The 21,812-nt window shown below is 44.2% G+C and overlaps 2 protein-coding genes across 5 annotated transcripts in view; both read right to left on the bottom strand.

The window, feature by feature from the left end:
• Window positions 1-6,608, bottom strand: part of LOC142008706 (sodium-dependent neutral amino acid transporter B(0)AT3-like) — a 50,395-nt gene extending 43,787 nt beyond the window's left edge. Inside the window, exon 1 of the mRNA XM_074985980.1 lies at window positions 6,410-6,608. Within this exon, the coding sequence (XP_074842081.1) occupies window positions 6,410-6,569 (160 nt within the window). The 5' untranslated portion in view covers window positions 6,570-6,608. The remainder of the gene's footprint in view (window positions 1-6,409) is intronic.
• Window positions 6,609-20,788: 14,180 nt separating this feature from the next.
• The window catches only part of SLC6A19 (solute carrier family 6 member 19), a 98,448-nt gene continuing 97,424 nt past the window's right edge, over window positions 20,789-21,812 (bottom strand). For all 4 annotated transcript variants that reach the window (XM_074985976.1, XM_074985978.1, XM_074985975.1 and 1 more), the window contains one exon: window positions 20,789-21,083. In XM_074985976.1, coding sequence (XP_074842077.1) covers window positions 20,874-21,083 — 210 coding nt within the window. In that variant the 3' untranslated portion in view covers window positions 20,789-20,873. The remainder of the gene's footprint in view (window positions 21,084-21,812) is intronic.

Genomic DNA, 21,812 nt, shown 5'->3' with positions numbered 1-21,812 from the left:
CTCATGACTTTCTCTTTAAGGTAACCAAACTGGAGCTTCAAGTATGGAGCATTGGTTACAGTTCAATACAATAGAGCTTAATTGCCACTGTAACTTTGTGTCATTGTTTACAACAGTGCAAAGTGGATGTAAATTACTGTGTAATGATATCCTTTTATACCAACTTTGCACTGATGTAACTTGTAAGTATAGAGAAACCAGAGATTCACCATTACTTTTGTAACACATCGATCTTTTCCAGTCCCTTTCAGAAATATTTTTCTTACACTTTTCTTCCCCCTGAACTTCTGTTGTGTTCTGGGTGGACATAAGTAATCAGGAACTGTTGGACTTGATTGGATAAATGATCCATCCAGTTTAATATCTTGCCTCCAGCAGTAACCAACCAGAACTAGATGCTTCACAGGAAAATGCAAAAAACCCTTCTCTAGGCAGATGTGGGAAAACTGCACCGTCAAAGAACGTTTAATTCTTATCTCTTGTAGTTAGAGATGGGTGTAAACCCTGAAAAATGGGATTCTATATCCCTTCTAAAATTTTGTTAGCATAAACTACCAACTCAGGATATCTTTGTTAAACATATGACATTTCTAATTCTTTTCAGAATCTGGCTAAGTTCTTGTCCTTAATTATATGTGGAAATTAGTCAAATTGCAGATTGTGTGAGAAAGTATTTCCCTTTGTCACTTTGAATTTTCCACCTTCTAATTTCATTCATTGTCTGTTTGCTCATGTGTTATGAGGCAGAGCACTGAATCTGTTATCTTCTGTACCGTTCACTATTTTGTATACTTTGTATGCTCTCTGTCATCTTTTTTCAATCACTCTTTACATGGAAGTTTTTATCACACTTTTCTGAATTAACTTCAGCTTAGCAGTGTCTTTTTGCAAGGGGGAACCAGTTCTGTACACAGTGCTCAGGATGAGTTTGTATGACTGATATTTTCCGTAGTACTATCTATGCTTACAAATCCCATCTTTTTTGCTTTTTTTCAATTACAGCTGCACTTTAAACTGTCTGTAATGGTTCTTAGTCCCGTTTTAGAGTAGATACTGTTAATTAAGTGTCCTGTAAACTAAAGCAATGGCTTTCAACCAGTTTGCTGTGAAAACTGTCCAAGTGTCTGTGAAATTTCATCAATTTCCCGTCACTGTGGCTTTTTCAGAGTCACTGTGAGGGGAAATGCAGGCCCCTATTCACACTGGGAGGCAGCTGAAATGCTGCTTCCCAGCCTGAATGAGCTGGCGGAGAGCTTGCCACCACTCCCTGCTGTGTCAAGGGAGAGTGAGTGTCTGTTGGAGCTGGGACACAGTTTAAATGAAATGACGTGGCTCCAAAGGACTGGCAGGGAGGGGAGCTGCTTTCAGGGGTTACTCATTTACTCGCCATCCCTAGCATGTAACTGAGCAGATTTTGAAAATGTGTCTGTGTTTGCTGTCTAAGAAGGTGTATTTTGGGGTAGATTTGAAACATCAATGCATTTGATCCTTGTTTAGCTTGTATGCACTGCTATGTTGCAAACCTCTCTAGTAAGACCGTAACCAGAATAGATGTAAGTAAATGCGAGCGATCAAGTAAGCAGAAAAAAGTGGATGTGTCATGGAATTTTTTGTTTCATTGAAGTGTGCTGTGTTATTGAAAAAGTTGGGAACCACTGCTCTACAGTGTGTATTTTTTTCCTTCAGTGTGTTTTTCTCTGCCTTTTTGCACCATTGAATTTCATTTGCTGTTGTGTTGATCATCCACTGAAGTTATTTAGGTCTCTGCAAAGTTGCTCGTAGTCCCTTTGGATATTGTTTAACCTAAATAATTTTGTATACTCTTCAAATGTTGCTGTTTTATTGCTCAGCACCACTTCTAGATCATTAATAAATAAATGCACTAAACAGCGCTAGACTTAGCATGGAAACTTAGGGCATCTTGCTGTTAATCTTTTCAGTGCTCACTAGAGGGGTGTAAATTCTGAAGTTCACCGACAAGTTGCAAAGTAACTGGCCTGTGTAGGACCTGCTGCCATAACCTAAAAGTTTCCTGTTGTGAGTTAATGTAGAATAGTTTCAGTGTCAGCAATAGTGAGCACCAGCAGGGTCTGCATGAGCCAATGGGAGTGCAACACACTGATGGACTTTAGAATTCATACGTCTGTAATACGTTACATTTCTATTTTTACATTTCTCAACCAGTTTACCAGGCACAGATATAAGGTTTGCTGGCCTGTAATTTCTGTAGGGCCTTATTAAAAAAAGAAATAATCTCAGCTGAGGTATCCACAATGGCTCTAATGTTTTTTCCCCATAAGTTCAGGGCCTTTTGTCTTCTGAGTTCAACTATTTTTGTCAGTATGAATTGTCTGATATTTATACAAGTTTATAATTTTTCTGCCATTGTTGATGGCTGCTCTAATTATATTTTTAAATAAATGGTGAACAAAATACACCAAGTTTAGATGGTCAAATTGGAATCTGAAAAACTGGTTTGTGAATATCTGACTTCCTCATAACACTTTGACATTTCTGCTCCCAGACCAAAATGGAACCATGTAATGCAGAGGAATGGAAAATGTGTTACAACAGAGAGATTTTATTTCAATTTATTTTAGTCCAGAACAAAGTTTTTCATTTTTTTCTTGGAGGCAAGTTATGAACAGTCTCACTTTAAAAAAAAAATGAAATCTAAACTTTTAGCTGCTGAGAATGTTAAGAAACCTTTGAAAATGTAACCCGTGTAACCAGTACAGTGATGTTTGCAGTGAGCCTGAAACAAAGTCTCTCAGGTGGGAATAACTCCATTCACTTATTTGAGAGTTAATGCAGATGTGAGTGCTCCTTCTCCACTGCTTATCAAAGCATGTAAGAAGGGAAAGGAAGTTAGGTAGAATGACACAGAATCATACATTTTGGTGCTACAAATGGACAGGTTTGGAACAATTTTTGTGATCAAAGCCCAAAGGTTATCTAGGTGTCTGAGTCCCATTTAAGGAACAACCCAAGCCAGAGGCCAAAAAGAGCTCATTGCAAGAGATATTTTATTGGAGCAAAATAATTCAATCATTGACACACCAGTGGTTTTTAAATCTTATTGCTAAGTAGTGCTATTGCAAACTTGAAAAATAATATTCTGGTTCATTTTTAAACAAGGAAATAACTAAGATTCATTGATTTTTAAGGATCTAAGGACAGCCATACAGTGTCAAATCAATGGTTTGTTCAGCACAGTAGTCTGTCTTCCTTCTTGCCAGATGCTTCAAAGGAAATAAATGAGACTGGAGAATTATTGAGTAATCCAGCCCTAGACCATTCCAACCTCCTGGCAAGAGTTTGGGATTGCCCCTCTTGGCTAATAGGTATTAATGGACCTAGTCGGCATCAGGTTAGCTAATTCTCTTTTTTGAACCCAGTTATACTTTTAACCTTCACAACATCCCCTGACAATAAGATCCACAATTGACTGTGTAGTGTGTGGGGGGAAAAAACAAAAACCAAAACCTTCTTTCCGTTATTTTTAAATCTGCCACCTGTTAATTTCATTAGAGGTCTCCTGGTTCTTGTATTATGTGAAGGGCAAAATAACATTTTCCTTTTTGCTTTCTCCTCAGCATTCATAATTTTATAGACCTTTGTCTTATCCCTCCTTAGTTATATTTTTTCTAAGCAGAACAATCCCACTCTACTTTTAATCTCTTCTTTTATGAAAGCTGTTCCACGTCTCTGATCAGAATGGTTGTCATTTTCTGTACATTGTCCAAGTCTAAAATATCTTTATTTGAGATGTGACCAGGTGTCCAGAACTGCAAGGTGTATTTAGATAGTATTTAGATAGCGGCGTTATATCATCTTCTGTTTTATTATCTATCCCTTTTCTAATGCTTCCAAACATTCTGTTAAGTTTTCTTTCGTTTTGTTTTACCTGTTAGTGTACATTGAGCAGATGTTTTTGGAGAGCTATCCACAATGGCTCCAAGAACTCTTTTTGGAGTGATAACTGCTAACTTAGGCCCCCAATACTTTGTATGTATCATTAGGCTATATGTTCCAGTGTGTGCTACTTTGCACTTATCAATATTGAATTTCATTTTGTTGCTCAGTCACCCAGCTTTGTCAGATCCCTTTGCAACTGTTGGCAGTCTGCTTTGGACTTAATCATCTTGAGCAATTTTGTATTGGTCTGCAAATTTTATCCTTTTTTCCAGATCATGTATTAATATGTTGAACAGCACTGATCCGAGGATAGACCCTTTGGGATCTCTGTCTGTGAAAACCTACCATTTATTCCTACCATTTATTTCCTACCTTTTAACCAGCTATTGATCCATGAGAGGACCTTCACTCTTATTCCATGACAGCTTACTTTGCCTATAGGCCTTTGGTGTGAGACTGTCAAAGGCTTTCTGAAAGTCCAAGTATAATATGATTGTCCACATGACTGCTGACACCCTCAAACAAGTCTAATAGATTGGTAAGGCAAAATTCCCCTAACAAAAGCTGTTTTGACTCTTCCCCAGCATAATGTGTTTATCAGTGTGTCTATTTCTGTTTTTTACTAGTTTCTACTGCTTTCCCTGCTAATGAAATTAGGCTCACCACTCTGTCATTGGCAGAGCTGCCTTGTATGACTTTTTTTAGAAATCAGTGTTGCATTAGCTACCCTCCATCTGGGTCAGCAGCAGGTTAAATTGATAGGTTGCACAGTTTGAACTCCTGCATGTGACATGCCTCAGAGTATCACTGTGATCAAGCCAGTAACTTTTAGTTGAGCCAGAGCATATCTTTTTAGAGAGATATCTAGACTTGCTTTAAAATTTCAAACAGGGAATTTACTATGTCCCCGGGGAGTTGTTCTAATTGTTTTACTATGTTAACTGTTTCAAAAAAAAAACAACTTTGTTTAGTTTCAGCTTCTAGTCATTGCAACTAGTACTGTACTTGCTTAGAAATCGTCACTAAGTCCCCTCTTAATCTTCTCTGAACTAAGTTTAGTTTTTTTAAGTCACAGGTTTTCCAGACTCTCCTTGTAGCTCATTTGTGCATCCTTTAAAAATTTTGAGCTTATTTTTAAAAGCTGTACATAACCATTTCAAAAATGATCTCACTTGTGCTTAATTAGTTGTAATAGTGCCTCCCTACATCAGCTTAATAGTTCTCTGTTTAAACTTCCAAGTGTTTATACTCTTAAACACTACGTTGCACTGGAAGCATGTGTTCAGTTTGTTATCCACTGTGACCAGCCACTTGTTTCCAAAGTACCCATATCTTCTATGTGTGGCCTACATTCTTGGTTCTCAGGAATCTGACCTTGTATTTAGCTGTATGAAAAGGCAGATTATTCAACTGACCACACGCTGATTGCTTATTTAATGCTCAGCAGTTCGTGTCAGCTGCAAACTGTACTGGCATAGATTTTGTACATTCACTAGCCGTAAACAGTGCCCACTCACTGTGGCACTGTATTCCCTTCTGGTGGTTATTAAATCACACAAGCATCGATGAGCCTTCTACAGTCTTAGCAAAGGGCAGCTGAGTTGTTCAGCTCAGGTCGTAGTGGCTCATGTACTCAGATCCAGAAACCCCAGGTTTGATGATGATGAGGACCAACCCAAAGGCATCAGCATAACAAAGATTATTGAGAAAAGTATTGAATAATATTGGGCCAAAACTAAATCCCCGTATGACCCCACTGTGATGATGATGATACTGTACGTACAGTTATTTTTTAGCTCCAACAGTGAATATATTTAATATGACCTACTCTGATTTTTGTATAATTGTGCAATATCAAAATCAAATGCCCCACAGAAGTACGAATATATTATGCATTATATATATATGTTACACTTGTCAACTTATATGAAGATATTTAATATCTGATGGTGAACAAGCATTTCTTGAAATAATTTAAAGATATATAGTTAAAATACAATTTAATTTTACTTAACATTTAGAATTTTAATGGAGGTGGCTTTTGATGATGCATGCCATAACAGGAGATTGCAATTCTTCCTTGAGGAAGAAAACTTTCAAAAATTTGAGAAACTGGCTTATATAAAGGCCTTCCTGACAGCTTTCCAAAATGTCAGCTTTTAATGCAGCTCATAAAACCAAGTTTTAATCTATTGTGCTGGCACAGACATAATAATGAGAAATTCTTTGCAAGAACTTTTTATACTGTTTTTTCCTAATTCATGATTATTGTAAAGCATTGCCTGAGTCAATGTATCTTTTGAAAAAGTATTACATAGTGAGACCGCTATTCTACTTCTTGTGAAAAGGGTTAAATTAAGAAATAGAATATTAGATTTACTAAGATAAGTTTCCTGGCCATTCGTGAGTTTATTTGTATATATTGTATATTTAATATTGTATATTATATTATATTGTAATATTCATGACAAAGATCCCAGATTGTTCTTACCTCCTCCATATGTTTGACACAAATATGGAAATCTCCACACATTTCCCAGACCTACTGCAAATCCAATGCAGCTTAAAATATACTGGTATTTGTTGTCCCACTTTGGTCTGCCATCTTCTTGAAGACCTTCAGGGATATCCAGTGACTGAGCATTTAACATCTTTACAAAGGGTGGTATTCTCGACACTCTACCCTGCTGTTCCACAAATGGGGCACCTGCCTCTGCTATCAGCTTTATACAAGGAAAGCTGGAAGCTGTCTGGAAAAGAGGTGGAGCTGTCATCACTGTATCATCCAAAATTTATGAGCGTAAGGATTTGCAATTTAAAACCAAACCTGGGAATGATGACTATATAGACAGCATTACCTTTCTGCCCCTTTTTTGTAGACTGCCTCAAGATACTGTTAATTGGTAACTCAGGGACAATTTGTTTGTTTTGTTTGTAGATTCATATTAAACTTCTGGATTCTTAGATACTTCACAAAAGTTTTGTCATCTGAAAACAAAGAATACCTTGCAACATTCAGATCACGTTAAAATATTTAAAAAAGTATTTCTTAAAGAACCCCTAAAGGGCTCTTCTCAGTAAAAGCCAGCTCTGGTGGGAAGCTTACTTTGTGTCGAGCACTAAGTTAAAGGGCTTGACTGATGACAATTTTTGGAAGAAAATGAAAGTAAAACAAATATAAGGAAAAATTAAATGAAGCACGTTTGTCAGTTAATGCACTGTTCAATAGCTGTTTTGTTTGTTTATTTCTCCCCAGGGACATTATTTGTAAAGCTGAACAAAAAACATGAACCCTCTCCAAAAATTGCCCCTTGCCCCTAGAACACCCAACACTTATGTGGGATGTGAGAGGTCAGGGTTCAAGTGCCAGCCCTAAGTCTCTGACATTGCCAGTGAGTGCCCTAAACACTGAACTGTGAGGTGTTCTATCTAACAGACTGGGGGAAGCTCTCCTGATGAAGACGTTCCACACTCAGAATGAACTAACATTCACAGGGTCAGAGAAGAAGCAATTGACTCTGTATCCCAGTGATCAGGGCACTCCCTGCGAAGTGGGAGATGAATGGTAGGATTCACAAAGGTACTTAAGAGCCTTAATTCTTGATTTAGTCACCTCAGTCTTGGGTTTAACCACCTAAATCACAGTTCTAGGCTCACCACTCTTCACATAACTCCCACCAAACCCTGTTGGTGCCTAAACTCACTTGATGTCTTTTAGCTGTAAAAGATTCCTTCACACCTAAGTTTCTGCCTCTGGCATGTGCCATTCCTACCTCACTCAAGGCACCTGGATGCCTTTCTCCCACCTAACACCTGAATGGTCTAGGGAAGGTAGGTATTCATGTGCCAATATCGCAGGAAGGGTCCCTGTGTGGTCCCACTCAAAATCCAGTGGGTAGTTAGCTGGATGGGTGGCTCGTTCAGTCTCTCCTAGTGAAGCTGTTCCATGGTGTGTAAATAACTGAAGAGTCATGGATCTCACATCCCAGGCTAGTCCCCTACCCTCCATGTGGCAGAGACATTCTCTGTTACTATCCCAATAACTCTTGAATTATTCCATAGCTCAGTGTTAGCTCAGAGGTGTGTCAGAGCCCACTTGTTCAAATCCTTTCTCCACCTCAGGCAGAGAAGGGTGTTGAACCTGAAGCTCCCACTTCCCTAGTAAGAGCTCCAGTTACTAGGTTAAAAGTAACAATCTGGGCACAAGTCTTCAGATGTTTGGTGTGGAGTAAGGTACCTGAAAAATGATATGCCATATGCCTCTAACTCAGCTCACTAGGATGGATAGAACTGTAGATCCCAAGCAAAGATAGGTGCAGCTTGACTTAGGCATGTATCTTCAAGGCTGGGATAAGGACAAACCCTCTCTTCGGCATCTCTGATTGGCTCAGTGGCTTTCATGCCAGGTTTTTGTGATTTGCAGTGTAAGGCATCTATCTGTCCCCATTTGTGGTGTAGGGAGCCCTAGGTGCTGAACAGGCTTGTGAATCAGTGTCCGTGTGATTTCCTGGGCACCTAAAATTTAGGCATTGTGATAAACCATCACAACCCCTAACTTCCTTTGTGAGTCTAGCCCCAAGTTCTTAGTTCCTGCTCCAGTGGAAATCTAATTATTTATATAAAGTGAAACAGATCTAAGAGAGAAGAGTCACCTGGTTATTAGTCTGGTAGTTGTGGCACTGAACCAGGATAGAAAAGATCCAAAGTGAACTCCATGTTCCCAACCAGGCAGAGCAGAATTTGACAACCAGTTTTCCCTGTCTGTGGTGTACACCTAACCGTTGGATTATGGGATGGAGCTCTCCCTTTGTGATCTTTCATGATAAAAGGCTGGCCTGGTTAAGAAACCATATGCCATGTGAAAGTGCGTGGCGGTGAGCCCTGAGAGGAAGGAGTTGCCTACCTAACTTTGACAAGGGAGGCTTAAACCACACCCCTTCGTCATTTTCCAGTGGCTAGATGAGGTGATTTCTAGCTCAGCTTGCTGGTGTGCGTGAATTCTCTTCTTAGATGCTGAGCTCTCCTCACACATCAGCAGGGGACGCTGGATGCTGAGGCTGAGGATTCCATAGATGCCTAAACGCTAGGTGCTGCTGTAACCACCGACAGGCAGACACAAACCTCTGGAGCTTAGTGCAGGAGCCTCTACAGTTTGAGCTAACGGCCAGCTGTTGCTCAGCTACGGCCGTAGAGGAGATTCATTCTTTCTTTTGGTGAGTAGTCTAAGTGCCACTGCATGGGACAGTGAGCCACACCCAGTAGGTGTGTGAGTTACACTGTGATGCTGAGTACAACACCAAAGTCCTATTGTGGATGTAGCCTTAGCAATCTGTGGGTAATATGGGTGTTGTATTGTTGTATAGTATAGTATTATTGGTGTAATTTTTGGTTGTTACTCAAAGACAGTGTTAAAATTATACTTCTGGACCATCAAAGAAACTGTGGAAGAAATACTCCAAGTAGAATTTCAGTAACATAACTGAAGTAGAGGATATTGTTGCACATGTAAGTTTTTAGGTATGTCAGATATTTGTTGATACTATGCACAGCATCTCTTCTCATCTGACGTTCCTCTAGCAAAATCACCTGAGGGCCTTGAGAATAAGGTGTAAATGAATAAGAATAGCCTAACTAAGTAAATGGAGGTGAAATTAATTATTTTCTAACTGTTATGTCTCCTGACATTTTCTTCCTCATACTCTGTAAATACACATTCTTTAATGGTTTACATATTAGTAGCCAGTACTTAGTTTTATTATTAAAAAAAAAAGAGAGGAACTGGTACTCCGCTAGCTTCTCACTACCCCCGCCAGGGTTCCCATGGCTGGGGCTGCTGTGCCCAGCTGGTGCCCAACCCTGGGGCTGGCAAAGTCCCCCACCACCTGGCTGGGATTCCCACAGCTGGGGCTGCCAGTGGGGATTCTGGGTCCCAGTCCCGCATTGCGGAGGGGGCCAGCAGGGGCTCTGGCAGTCCAGTGGCTGGGAGCCAGCTGGGGCACAGAGCTCCGCCAGCAGCAACAGCTGCAAGATACCCAGCAGTGGGGAACACTGGTGCAGAGGTGCCAGTACTCAGTACTGACACGTACCACCACAAAAAAAAAAAAGGTCCTCTACGTAGCGATGTGCAGCAAATTGATAACATTTTTCACATCAGGAGGGATTCGTGTAACAATCTAGTTGAGTCATTATTAGTCTAACCATCTAATACAAGTCAAAACCATGCAGTAATTTATGCATCAAGCACTTCTCTTTGAGTTATGGCATATTTTTAAAGCTACCTTGTCCCAAAGCCATTAAGTGATGCAAAACCACCACATCCTTCGATAAGGTGTTTCAATGAGCCAATCATGTCTCTTGTGACCTGAAAACACCTCTATGCCAATTAGCAAACGTCACGGTTCTGTAACAGCAATTTCCATCTGGCCTGACAAACTCGCTACACTTAAGACACTGCTTTCATAAATGGTCCTGTGATATGTCTAAAGGAAGCTTATTGCTTTTTGATTCATAATCATTGTCTGATTTATGTACAAGTGATATTTAAGATGTCGTATCTATGTAATGAAAATACATTTTAAAATCTGCGCCCCAGCCAGGGCTGACAAACTAACTGTTCCAAGGAATGTTAGGTTCATGTATATGTTACGCATTGTGTCAATACTGGACTGTGAAAACCCCATTTGCAGAGGAAATGAACAGGGACGGGGATGGATAGGGGTGTCCACCCTCAATCAGAACAAAAACAATGGCCTTTTGGAAATATAAGGAGAAGGAAAAGGATATCTTCCTATCTGTTTTACTGTGGAACATCCTTGCCCAATGGGAGTGATTCATGAACGTTTTGGATCCTTGTTTTATTGAAAACAAGGTCTGCAGGAAAAAATTATGAGTGATTGCTTAGACAAAGAACTGTAGCCTGTTAAAGATAGTTTTTGAGTCTATAAATAAAATGAGTACCACATACTTTTTACTAATCTGTTCTCATTCCCTGTGGTCACTTTCCCTTAAAATTGTTACCTTTGTTAATAAGCCAAGATCCCTCAGCCTCTCCTCATACCTCACGTGCGCCAGCCTCACTAATCATTTTCATTGCTGTCCACTGGATTTTCCCCCATTTGTCCACATCCTTTCTGGGGGCGGGGCCCTCCAATCTGAACATAGTACTCTGTATGTGGCCTCCCTAGTGTCAAATAGCAGTGATGCTCCTGCTAATGCAGCCCAATATACCATTAGCCTTCTTGGCAACAAGAGCACACTGTTGACTCATATCCACCTTCTCAGCCACTGTAATCCCCAGGTCCTTTTCTGCAGAACTGCCAGTTAGCTAGTCAGTCCCCAGCCTGTAGGAGTGCATGGGAATCTTCCATCATAAGCGCAGGACTCTTCAGTTGTCCTCAGGTTCATTAGATTTCTTTTGGACCAGCCCTCTGATCTGTGTAGTTCACTCTGGACTCTCTAGTTCTATTTTCTAGCTTATCTACCACCTCCTTCTGCTTAGTATCATCCACAAACTTGCTGAGGGTGCAATCCATCCCACATCCAGATCATTAATGAAGACTGTTGAACAAAACCAGATTTAGGACCAACCCCAGGACACAGCTTGATTCTTGCTGTCAACTAAACAGTGAGCTGTTGATCACTACCTACTGAGCCTAACAATATATCCAGCTTTTTATCCACTTTTATCCATTCATCCAGGACATACTTTAACATGCTGGCAAGAATACTGTGGGAGACTGTGTAAGAAGCTTTGCTGAAATCAAAGCATATCACCTCCGCTACTTGCTTCATATCTGCAAGAGCCTGTTATCTCATCATAGAAGGCAATCAGGTTGGTCAGGCATGACTTGCTGTTGGTGAATCCTTGTTGACTGTTCCTGATCATCTTCCTAGCTGTCAAGTGTTTCAAAATGGATTCCTTGAGGACCTGCTTCGTGATTTTTCCAGGTACTGAAGTGAGGCTGACCATCCTTTAATTGCCTGGATTCTCTCTTTCTCTTTTTAAAGATGGGCACTACATTTGTCTTTTCCAGTTACCTGGGACCATTCCCAATCACCTTTGCTGTGTCTACACATGTACTTAATTTCAAAAACATAGGCCCTCTTTCGAAAGAACGCAGGGATCATCTACATGTACATGCTCTTTCTAAAGGAAATTGGAGGAACACAGCTGAGACATTGAAATCTGGATCCTGTTCCCATATTAGGAAAAGTGCCCCCTTTTGAAATTCTTTCTTGAAAGGAAATACGTGTAGATGCTCCACAGCCTGGTCTTTCGAAAGAAGAGGCCGCCATGGCACCGGCCAGCTGGAGCACAGAGCCACCCTGGCCTGCAGCAGCAGGCTTCTATGGTCCCTGCGTCTGGCTGCTCTTAAAGCTGCATGGACCTAGAAACCCTGGGTCAGAAAGCTGAGAGCCTGCTAGCAGCAAAGGCATGAGCTGCTCTCAGAACACCCTCACAGCCACAACTCTAGAACACTGCTGCACAGCAGTAGCCAGCAGCTGCCCACTGCTGCAGCCCGATGGCCCTCCCGGCCCCCTAGAGTCCCCACAGGGCTCCCATGAGCCATATGGAGAGGAAAAAGAAAAGGACCCCTGAATGGACAGAGCCTGCACTCTGAGACCTCCTTGGACTGTGGAAGGAGGAGGATGTCCTCCAAGAGATGAGGGTGTAGCACTGGAACACTGTGGCCTTAGTCCACCTGACCCCAGGACTGATGACCTGAGGACACCCTGAGCAAACCCTGGACCAAATACAAAGCAAAGTTAAAGAGCTCCAGCAGGGCTATGCCTGGGCCCCGGATGAGGCCAGGTGCTCAAGGGCAGGTCCCTCCATCTGTCCCTACTACCAGGACCTCTAGTGGTCCAGTTCCAGACACATTTCGGACTGCTGTGGTCCCCGACACGCTGTGATGCCCACTGGTGACAGCCAGCACCCAGCCCCATGAACAACTCTGTGCACCACATGCGTGGTGAGAGGTAGGTGGGGCTGGACTGCACCTGGGAATAGTCCCACTTGGGCAAGGAATCCCTGTGTGCCCCCAATACCCCATGGATACCATGCCCATGTTGTCCCAAGTAGGGTGTCGTCATCCCGGGCGGGACGGGGGGAGTCATCTCAGGGGTGTGAGGGGTGTTCCCAGGAGCACAGTCCCAAGGTTCCTGATCAGGGACTGTAACTCCATCCTTATCTCCTTTCAGCTGCACCGTTCAAGGGCCTGCAGAGTCCTGTGACTCATTGAAGGGCCAGGCTGAGGTGGTGGAGTGACACCTCCACCTGGAGAAGGCCGACCTGGCCTAGCAGAGGGAGGCCTAGGACTGCCTACTGTCCCACCTGGAGGACATACGCAGGACCCTGCAGGAGTACGTGGCCAATGTGGCCTGCCTCCTGGCCCACTGTGCAGCCCCCCGCCACACCCCCCTGCCGAGCCCTTCACCACACCCACTGCTGAGTCCCCTGCCACAGCCCTTGCCAAAGCTCCTCTGTGGCCCTTCCTGCCAGTGCTTCCCACCCCATCCCAGCCCCACCACAAACCCCAAACCTGGGAAGGGATGCTGGGGCTTTCAGCCTCCAACCCCGGCCCGAGTGAGCCTCCTAGTTCAGGTCCTTCACCACCTGCCCAATGTACATAGTTTACCCCACCACCACCAATATAAGTAGTTTTTGTTCGTAAGGTTCACTGGTTCAAGGGTTAACAGTAACGGTTTTATTTCCCACAGATCCCCATCTCCTGTGCTCTCATTGGGGGTGGATGTGTGGTTGAGGTGGTGGTGGTGGTGCATGTGGTGAGGGGTGGCTCTGGGTGGGGGTCAGTGTGGCCCAAGAGTGAAGCTCTCTCAGAGGGCCTCCCTGATGCGGATCCCATCCTGGTTGGCCTGGCGACTGGCAGCCGGGCCCAGCTGCTTACATCCGGGCCTGGACTCAGATGTCCACCCCTTGATGGAGGCATCCACCTTGGCCTCCATGATGTTGTGGAGGGTGCAACAGGTGCCCACCACCTGCAGGAGGTTCTGCACCTCGACCTCCAGGTGCAAGAGGAGGCACCACAGCTGCCTCTTCAGACACCCAAAGGCCTTCACCACAACACTGGGGGTCTGGTTGAGGCAGGTATAAAATGCCTCCTGAGTGGGGGTCGAAATGGCTGATGTAGGGCTGCATGATCCACAGCGCTAGCGGGTAGGTAGCATCCAACACCATGGACAGCGGCATGGTGGTGACCCTGACCAGGAGGTCCTGGCCTCCATACGCTGGCACAGGCCAGCATTCTGGAACACCCAGGTGTCATGTGCCCAGCCCATGTACAGATCCATGAACTGGCCTTTGTGACCTACCAGTGGCCAGCGCTGTGTGCCGGGGCACGGATGGGAATGTGTCCGCCATCCAGGGCACCAAAATAGTTTGAGAACCCAAGTGCTGCAAATCCCCCAATGGCCACGTCCTGGTCCCCAGCGTGGATGATGTGGTGGAGGAGCATCACATTTATTGTGTGGACAACCTGCATGGAATGGAGGACATGCACTTTCATGATGGTGTGACAGGGAGTTCCCAATCTCTGCCCCACTATCCCCTCCCACCAAGGGTCCCTGTGCCTAAGAGCCCTCTCCCTATGGTGGGGGTATGACCCAGGCCCAGCTTACCTCCTTAAGGACATCTCTGACGGTGGCCTTGCCAACCCCGAATTGATGCCCCACTGAGCGGTAGGAGTCCAGGGTAGCCAGTTTCCATATAATGATTGTGACCTGCTTCTCAAGGGAGAAGGTGGTCCACATCCTGATGTCCGGGTGCCTCAGTGTGGGGACGAGCCAGCGGCAGAGCTCCTGGAAGCTCTCCCAGCTCATGCAAAAGTTCCGCAGCCATTAAGCTGCATTCCAGGTGCTGCTTGGCTTTGGGTAGCTCCAAAGACCTTGGTTTGTGCAGGGCAGGGGTATTTGGTAGGGGGGCCTTTCAGGACGTGGCTGGCTGCAGGCCCCAGAAGGGCATGACAGCCATGCAACCTGTCTGCAGTTTGTCTGGCTCCGTTCTTTCAAAAGAACACATATGGCCGCTTCCTTTCAAAACAATGGAATGGCCATTTGAAAAGGTGGATCAGACCTTCAATCTGCTTTTGGTGTGTAGTTATGTGCTTTTGAAAGGCTAGATTTCAATTGCTGTCATTCGATTTGCTGAATATGTAGGATGCAATCACTTCCGCCTCAGACTGATGCAAAGAATAGCTGCATTCATAACTAGTCGCATTATAACTTCTGGGTCAGGAACTTTATAAAGTTGATGTTTTTCTATGGCATATCCTATGCACTTCCACTTTATTGTGGGCTGACTAATTGGTTAAGATTTTTCTTAACTGACAGGTTCACAATAATTTCTTCTGGCTGTGGAACAACAGTGGAGTTCCTTTCTGGGCAGGAATGCAATGTGATAGACTGTGTTTGACTTTAAATCAGAAAATTACAAAACCCCCCCACCCCCATTTTACTACAAACCATTACTGTTTAGCTTGGAATTGAGGAATTTTGAGTAGTTAGTAACACAAAGATTTATATTGCTGCACACACTATCCCATTTGAGTGCCTTAAAGTATAGCTATACTTTTTTTTTTTTTTTTTTTTTTGCAATGGGCTAGCTTTGTTACAATGAAAAGTCAAGGGAGCTGTTCAGTTTTGAGCCCTTCTTTAAAATATGTGCAACGTGATGCATGTGGGCAGTTAGCTAAGAGGGGCTTACAATGTGAGCCCTGAGTAATCTAGTGCGTAATACTTTCATGATTACTGTAGCCAGCACCTCCGTCAGTGACTGGCGTGGTATCTTTATCATAGCTCTGTCTTGTGTTGTTTGTATTTGACTTGAGGGGGTGGGGTGGGTAAAGGTGTGCTGGGAACACCATGTCTGTATGCTGGAATTGGTACTTTCTGCATCCCAGTAAATCCCTATGAGTCTAAAAGTCACTATTACAACTAGTGTCAGCAACTTCAAAATGGCAAAAGGGCTTTTGCCTGTGACGTAATTTATGGTCATAGAGCTGAGCCTGGACTCTGAGAGTAATTGACAGATTGAGCCAGTGCGCTCTTTGAATGAGTTGCTAGATGAGAAAGCAAAACCACACCACAGCTGCTAGTGGAGTGGGGGTGGTATCACAATCTTTTACTAGCAGCTTGCTTTGGGGGGGAGGGGGCTTAGATTGTGGGTTCTATACAGTTACACAAACATTTGTACAACTGCTATGTGGGGAGGTGGGGGCAGCAGGAGCCAGGATTGGCCTTTTTAAAATAGGAGAAAGAATGGCAAGGATCCTGACAGTGGCCATGAGCAGGTGCTTTAGTGAGAATGAGTAGAACAGATTCACAAGTGCTCTATCCCATTCCTCACTCCCAGCAGGACCACCTTTGGAAATGGGGCGTCACAGACTACCTGTCTATGTGCATATTCACACTTTACCATATGCTTAGCAAAAATCTGTTTGCCGCTGCTCTCAGCTAGATGAGGGCAGGGAGACTAAATTCAGCCTGGTCTTGTGAGGCCCCCCTGGAAAGCACAGTCTAAGGCCCCCCCTTCATGAACAGTACCAGGAATGGTCAGCTATTGAGCTGGCTCCCAACCTGCTGGTGCAGGACAGTAAAAGGATTGTCTTGCAAGGCAGATTACAAAACCCAGTACAGGTGTGCCTTCATGATCATGAAGTGGCAGGCCAGCTGGGGTGCTCCTGAGCAAGGTTTTCTGGCAGATTTTTTGTTTTTGGACTGCATTGGGCTGCAGCTGTTAAGAACATGGTTGTGTCCTGTCTTGCTGACCAGAAAGGAAAGCTGCAGCAAGGAGAGATAGGACTCCTTTAGGGGAAATGCCCCAACCTACTAACCCCTGGGAGGTCTCCCACACACTGCCTACTATAAGAACCAGTAGGTGGAGATCAGTGTTGCTGATAATGTGTGTGATTGCGTAGCCAAGGAAAGATGCTACAATTACAGGTGCTTTAATGAAACACAGCATAGCAGTTTGACCCGTTCACTCCTATCTACAGTGATCAGGGGAAGGTATTGGAATCATACCTGCTGCATGACATTTGCCAACAACTCCAGCTAACCATCAATGCCAATCTGCAAGTAGAAGCAGAGTGAACTGCATCATTGGTTCCATGCTTTGAGGCTAACAAAATGATGTTTGTCAGGTTTGCCTACAACACGAGCTAGCGCAGGGCTAGCTATTACTCTCCCTAGCACGGGGTCAGCAAGCTGCAGCTCCAGAGCTGAATGTGGCTCTTTAAGGAGTCATTTGCAGCTCTGGACACTGACACCACTGACGCCTCTTGTAGCTACCTGCCCTGCCACTGCTGAAATAATGGAATTAAATTTAATTGGATTAATGGCCGGCAGGATTTGGCTGTTAAACCAATTGCATTACTTCAGCAGTGGCAGGCCAGGGAGCCTCCCACACTGCAGGCTGGGGAAGTACTAAACAGGCTGGTGGGAGGGAGAGTCAAGTCTGGCCCTGCTGGAGCTGTACAGCCCCCGCTAAAGCGGCAGGGGAAGCTGGGCAGGTGGGCGCAGTGGGCTGCAGAGGAGCCGTGACATTGTGCGGAGCTGACCAAGCAATACGATCTCCTGCTGGCTGAGCATGAGCACGAGTGCACACGCCAGTACAATGGCACCTGCAGTTCAAGCTGTACAAGAGCATCCACTGGAACAGGCGTGTCCAGCCCACGGGCCACATGCAGCCCTGGACAGCTGGTAATGCAGTCCCACAAGATCGTAAACTTTTAACATTATTATGTGATTTATATACGTTAACTATATTATATGTTTTATGTGTGGCCCAAGACAAGTCCTCTTCACTCAATGCGGCCCAGGCAAGCCAAAAGGTTGGACACCCATGCACTAGAAGGGTGAGATGCTGCTCTGTGTGCAGCTGGAGGAGCTTGCTGGCTGAGTTGGGTTAAGCCTGGGGATGGGGAGGGAAGGCTTGGGGTAAGGGAGCAGCTTTGGGGGCTGAGATGAGTAAAGCCTAGACTTGGACGGGCTGGTTTGTGAGCCAAGGGTGGGGGTAGTGCCTGGGAATGAGGGGATAGGGCATGGAGGTTGGAGGTGAACATTGCACCTTCCTGCTTAAGAGCCTACCCACCAGGCACAGCGTTTTTCCCTGTCCTCATTTGCTCTCCAATCCACTGTTGAAAGTAACAAATGTTCTAACTGGTACAAATCATTTCCCTGTTCTTAAAACAGGGGTTACACTAAGTATGGTTTGAGTGTCTCGTATTCTCATGCATTGTGGCACTTGAAGGATTGATTTTGTAACTGAATTTGAAAAAATGGCTCTTCTTGCTCTTTTGCTTGCAGCCCCCTGCCCTAGGAGATTATTCCTGGACTCGATAAGCCCCACAGCTTGTTGTTCAAGGAAGAGGAACTTGCTTGTTCAGTCATCTACACGTGGTGTAACACGGCAGACTCTTCGCTCAGTGATCTGAGGACATCACTCCAGAAGGTAGGGGAACAACTGAGCTGGAGGGGAGCATGCCACACACACGGTGACAGGAGAAAAAGCCCATTAAGTTCCCATCCAGGTGGGGGGGAAAGTGTGGTCATACAACTGAAAAAGGCAGTCTGGGAAATACAGTAATGAAGAAACTTGCCAACTTTTCCTTGTAGAAAAAAGAAGAGCTAGCTTTTCAGCAGAGGCAGGTTTGTTGGGGCCCTGGGCCAGAGCAAGTTGGAAAGCCCTTGCTGCTCCTTCTGCCTGCGGCCCTGCCCCCATGCCACCTCTTTCATCTGTAGCCCCCACCAAATGGCCCCACCCCTTTCTAGCTCTTCTCCATGACCCCACTCCTGCTTCACTTACAGTCCTTCCCCATTCTGCCCTCCCTACTCTCCTCTCTCCACTGCAGCCCCCTGCCACCCATTTGCACCTTTCTGAACTCCCTCATTGAGGCTCCAAGTGTGAAGAAGCTCTGTCCACCTCCACTGCCTTGGCTGCAGCCCGAATCAGGGCACTGCCATCCCATGCTTCTGTAGAGCACCAGAGTCAGGGCACTGGCACTTCTCTCACCACATCCACCCACTCAGCACTTCTGCCTGGGACTGAGAGCAGAGAGCTGGAACTTCCCTGTCTGGGCTGGCGCTTCTGCCAGAGACTGGAGCTTGTTCTACTCTGCCCAGTGCTTCTGCCAGGAACCGGAGTCTGGATGCTGGGATTTCTGCTGCCCTGCCTACCCAGCACTTCTGCCAGAGAGCAGGGGCAGGGCACTGGGGCTTCTCCTTTTGCCAGTGTCCATTGTCCCATTGGATAACCTGTCTTTTGCAATCTCCTGAGCCCTGGCTGACACACAGCTTTATTGAAAGCAAAGGGCAAGTAAACATGGAGTATGTTCATCAGCTGTCCCAGAGGAATGCAGAACTGGGCTTGGAGGTACCCCAGCGGATTCCTTTTCCTTAGGGTGGGAGACCAGTTGTGGAAGCAGAACTGCCAGGGTGTTTTCAGGACTTCAGCACACTGCCATCTTCAACGGACAGTCTGTCTACAACAGCTCTGCCTAACCTGGAGGACAAATACCTGCTAACGATCTAGATCCCATTATGAGCACTAGCTCTAGGCCTAAATACAGGATTTTGTAGGCAGACTTACACAGAAACTTGTATGGATGGCAGACTACCTGGATTCCTTGGATAGTAACAGAGAGGGAGCCGTGCTAGTCTATACACTATCAAAACAAAAAGCAGTCAAGTAGCACTTGATGGTCTGAAGCAGTGGGTCTGTCCCACGAAAGCTCACCTAATAAACTATTTTGCTAGTCTTTAAAGTGCTACTTGACTGCTTTTTGTTTTGGATACCTTGGAGTTACTGCTTTAAATCTTTATTTAACTGGAGGGGTAAGTTGTAATGATTTGTGTCAACAGCACCTTCACCAATAGATGGTGCTATAACTTTATCTAAGGCTATGCCTACACTAGGCAACGTAAGTCGACCCTGATGCCTAATTCTAGCTACGGCAATTACACAGCTAGAATCGATGTATCTGCACTCAGTTTACTTGGCCATCCCTACTAAAGGTGGTCTACGGGTCTCCCATCAACCTCTCTTACTTCTCGTGTCTCACGAAGGGTACAAGAGTAGACTGCAACCCCCTGAGAGGCTGACTTCATGCGTCCCAAGACACGCAAAATTGGACCCTGGAATATTGACCCTCCCCTCAGGCTAGTGTAGACATAGCCTTAGTATTAAGTTGTGGTCTTGTTTGTTGTAGCCAGCCTGGTATAAGAGTAACAGTTCAGTACTGGTTTTGTGTGTTGAAGATGGTCCTTGAAGTGCTCCAATAAATTCCTGTGATTGAATAAGCAAGTATTAACAAACCTGTACTAAAGCTACCCACCTGCACCATGAGGTCATGGGTTAAACCCCTTCTCCCAGCTGACCTTCCTTAGCTCCCCTGACATAAAGAACAAGGGCTGTGTGAGTGATCTCATTTCTTTCCACTCTGTTAAACAGGAGATCCAGAATACATACAGAGCCAGTCTCTGAGCAGCTGCTGCTATTCCATAAAGGAGCTTATCACTCGTATGTTATCAGCAAGGAAAAGAACTATCTGCCAACAATTAGAAAGTAAAGGGAAGTTAGTGAATTAGCCAGGAGCTAGAACTAAATCAAGATGTCATTTTCACACTGAGAATATTTTAATAATAGTTAAAACTTTCACTTGAGGAAAAATATTTGTGACGCTGCAACAGAGGCTAAACACAACTGAGTGTGCAAGATGCAAGTCAGCAGAGAATTAGTGTTCGCATTAGTTCTCCTGCCTGTACAGTCAGATATAAAATCAGTTACTATTTGGTTCACTTAATTTCATTGTTTCCATGGGAACGGCACATCATCACCCATTTACGACAATGGGACTAACTATGGATTTTATTTGTTTTGGTTTGTTTTTCCTTCCTTCACTAACAAAGTCTTTTTTCCATCACTTTGAAATGTGTTTTCAGGCATGATTCTTCAGGCCTCCATTCACAGAGGACTCAGAAACTGAGCTGACCAGGCCCTGGTGTCCACCTTGTTTTTGACAGCAATTTCTGATGGCTTTATAGATGGCAAAGACAGGGATGACCAAAGAAGGCACTCCAGCCAGGACTACAATGATGGCATAAACCCAGCCAGGATATCCAACCTTCTCTGATTTGGGGAACTGAGCCTGTGAGAATAAACAATTAAGTTTCAAGGATTTGCAAGAAACAAAATATCCAAGAACATTCACACATTGGAAGATAGTCCTAGCAGAGACCCTCTTTGGTTACTCAGTCCTGATAATATCAGCAACGCTGAAATATAAAACCATTAATAACTTTATCAAAATTCAGCCTAAAACTAGTTAGGGTGTTTGCCCCATTACTCCATATTGAAGATAAATACAGAGAAAACCCCAAATGACAACATGAATTCCTCCATAACCGTACTCTCATTCTAAAAGAGAAAGGAACTAGTTTTAATTTATGCATTAAGAGATATAAAACAAGATTTTTAAAAATAGTTTTTTTATAATTTAACTGAACTCCACAATAATATTTAGCACTTTACAACTTAAAAGTACTTTACACACACTAAGTAAGCCACACAACACCACTTACAGGCACAGTACATATGTATTTCAGATAATGAAGATGAAATAAAAGATTTGAATGATTTGTTGAAAGGTTGAATGATTTGTGCAAATTCACAGATTAAGTCAATGTGACAGAACTGGGGCTAGACCATAGCAGTTCATTGTTGTTGCCACTTGGCCAAGACAAAAGAGATTTTTTTGTTACTGCAAATTCCATCCATCTATTTTTCCACAGTAGGTGGGGCTAGGCTCTCTGAGTGTGGAGGGTTTTGTGTACAGTCTGAGTTTAGTGTTGTCAGGTTTCCCAGGTTTCATAGCTGA

Source organism: Carettochelys insculpta, chromosome 2, assembly GCF_033958435.1.
Source record: "Carettochelys insculpta isolate YL-2023 chromosome 2, ASM3395843v1, whole genome shotgun sequence".
NCBI lineage: Eukaryota > Metazoa > Chordata > Testudines > Carettochelyidae > Carettochelys > Carettochelys insculpta.
This window is presented reverse-complemented; position numbering and strand designations above follow the sequence as displayed.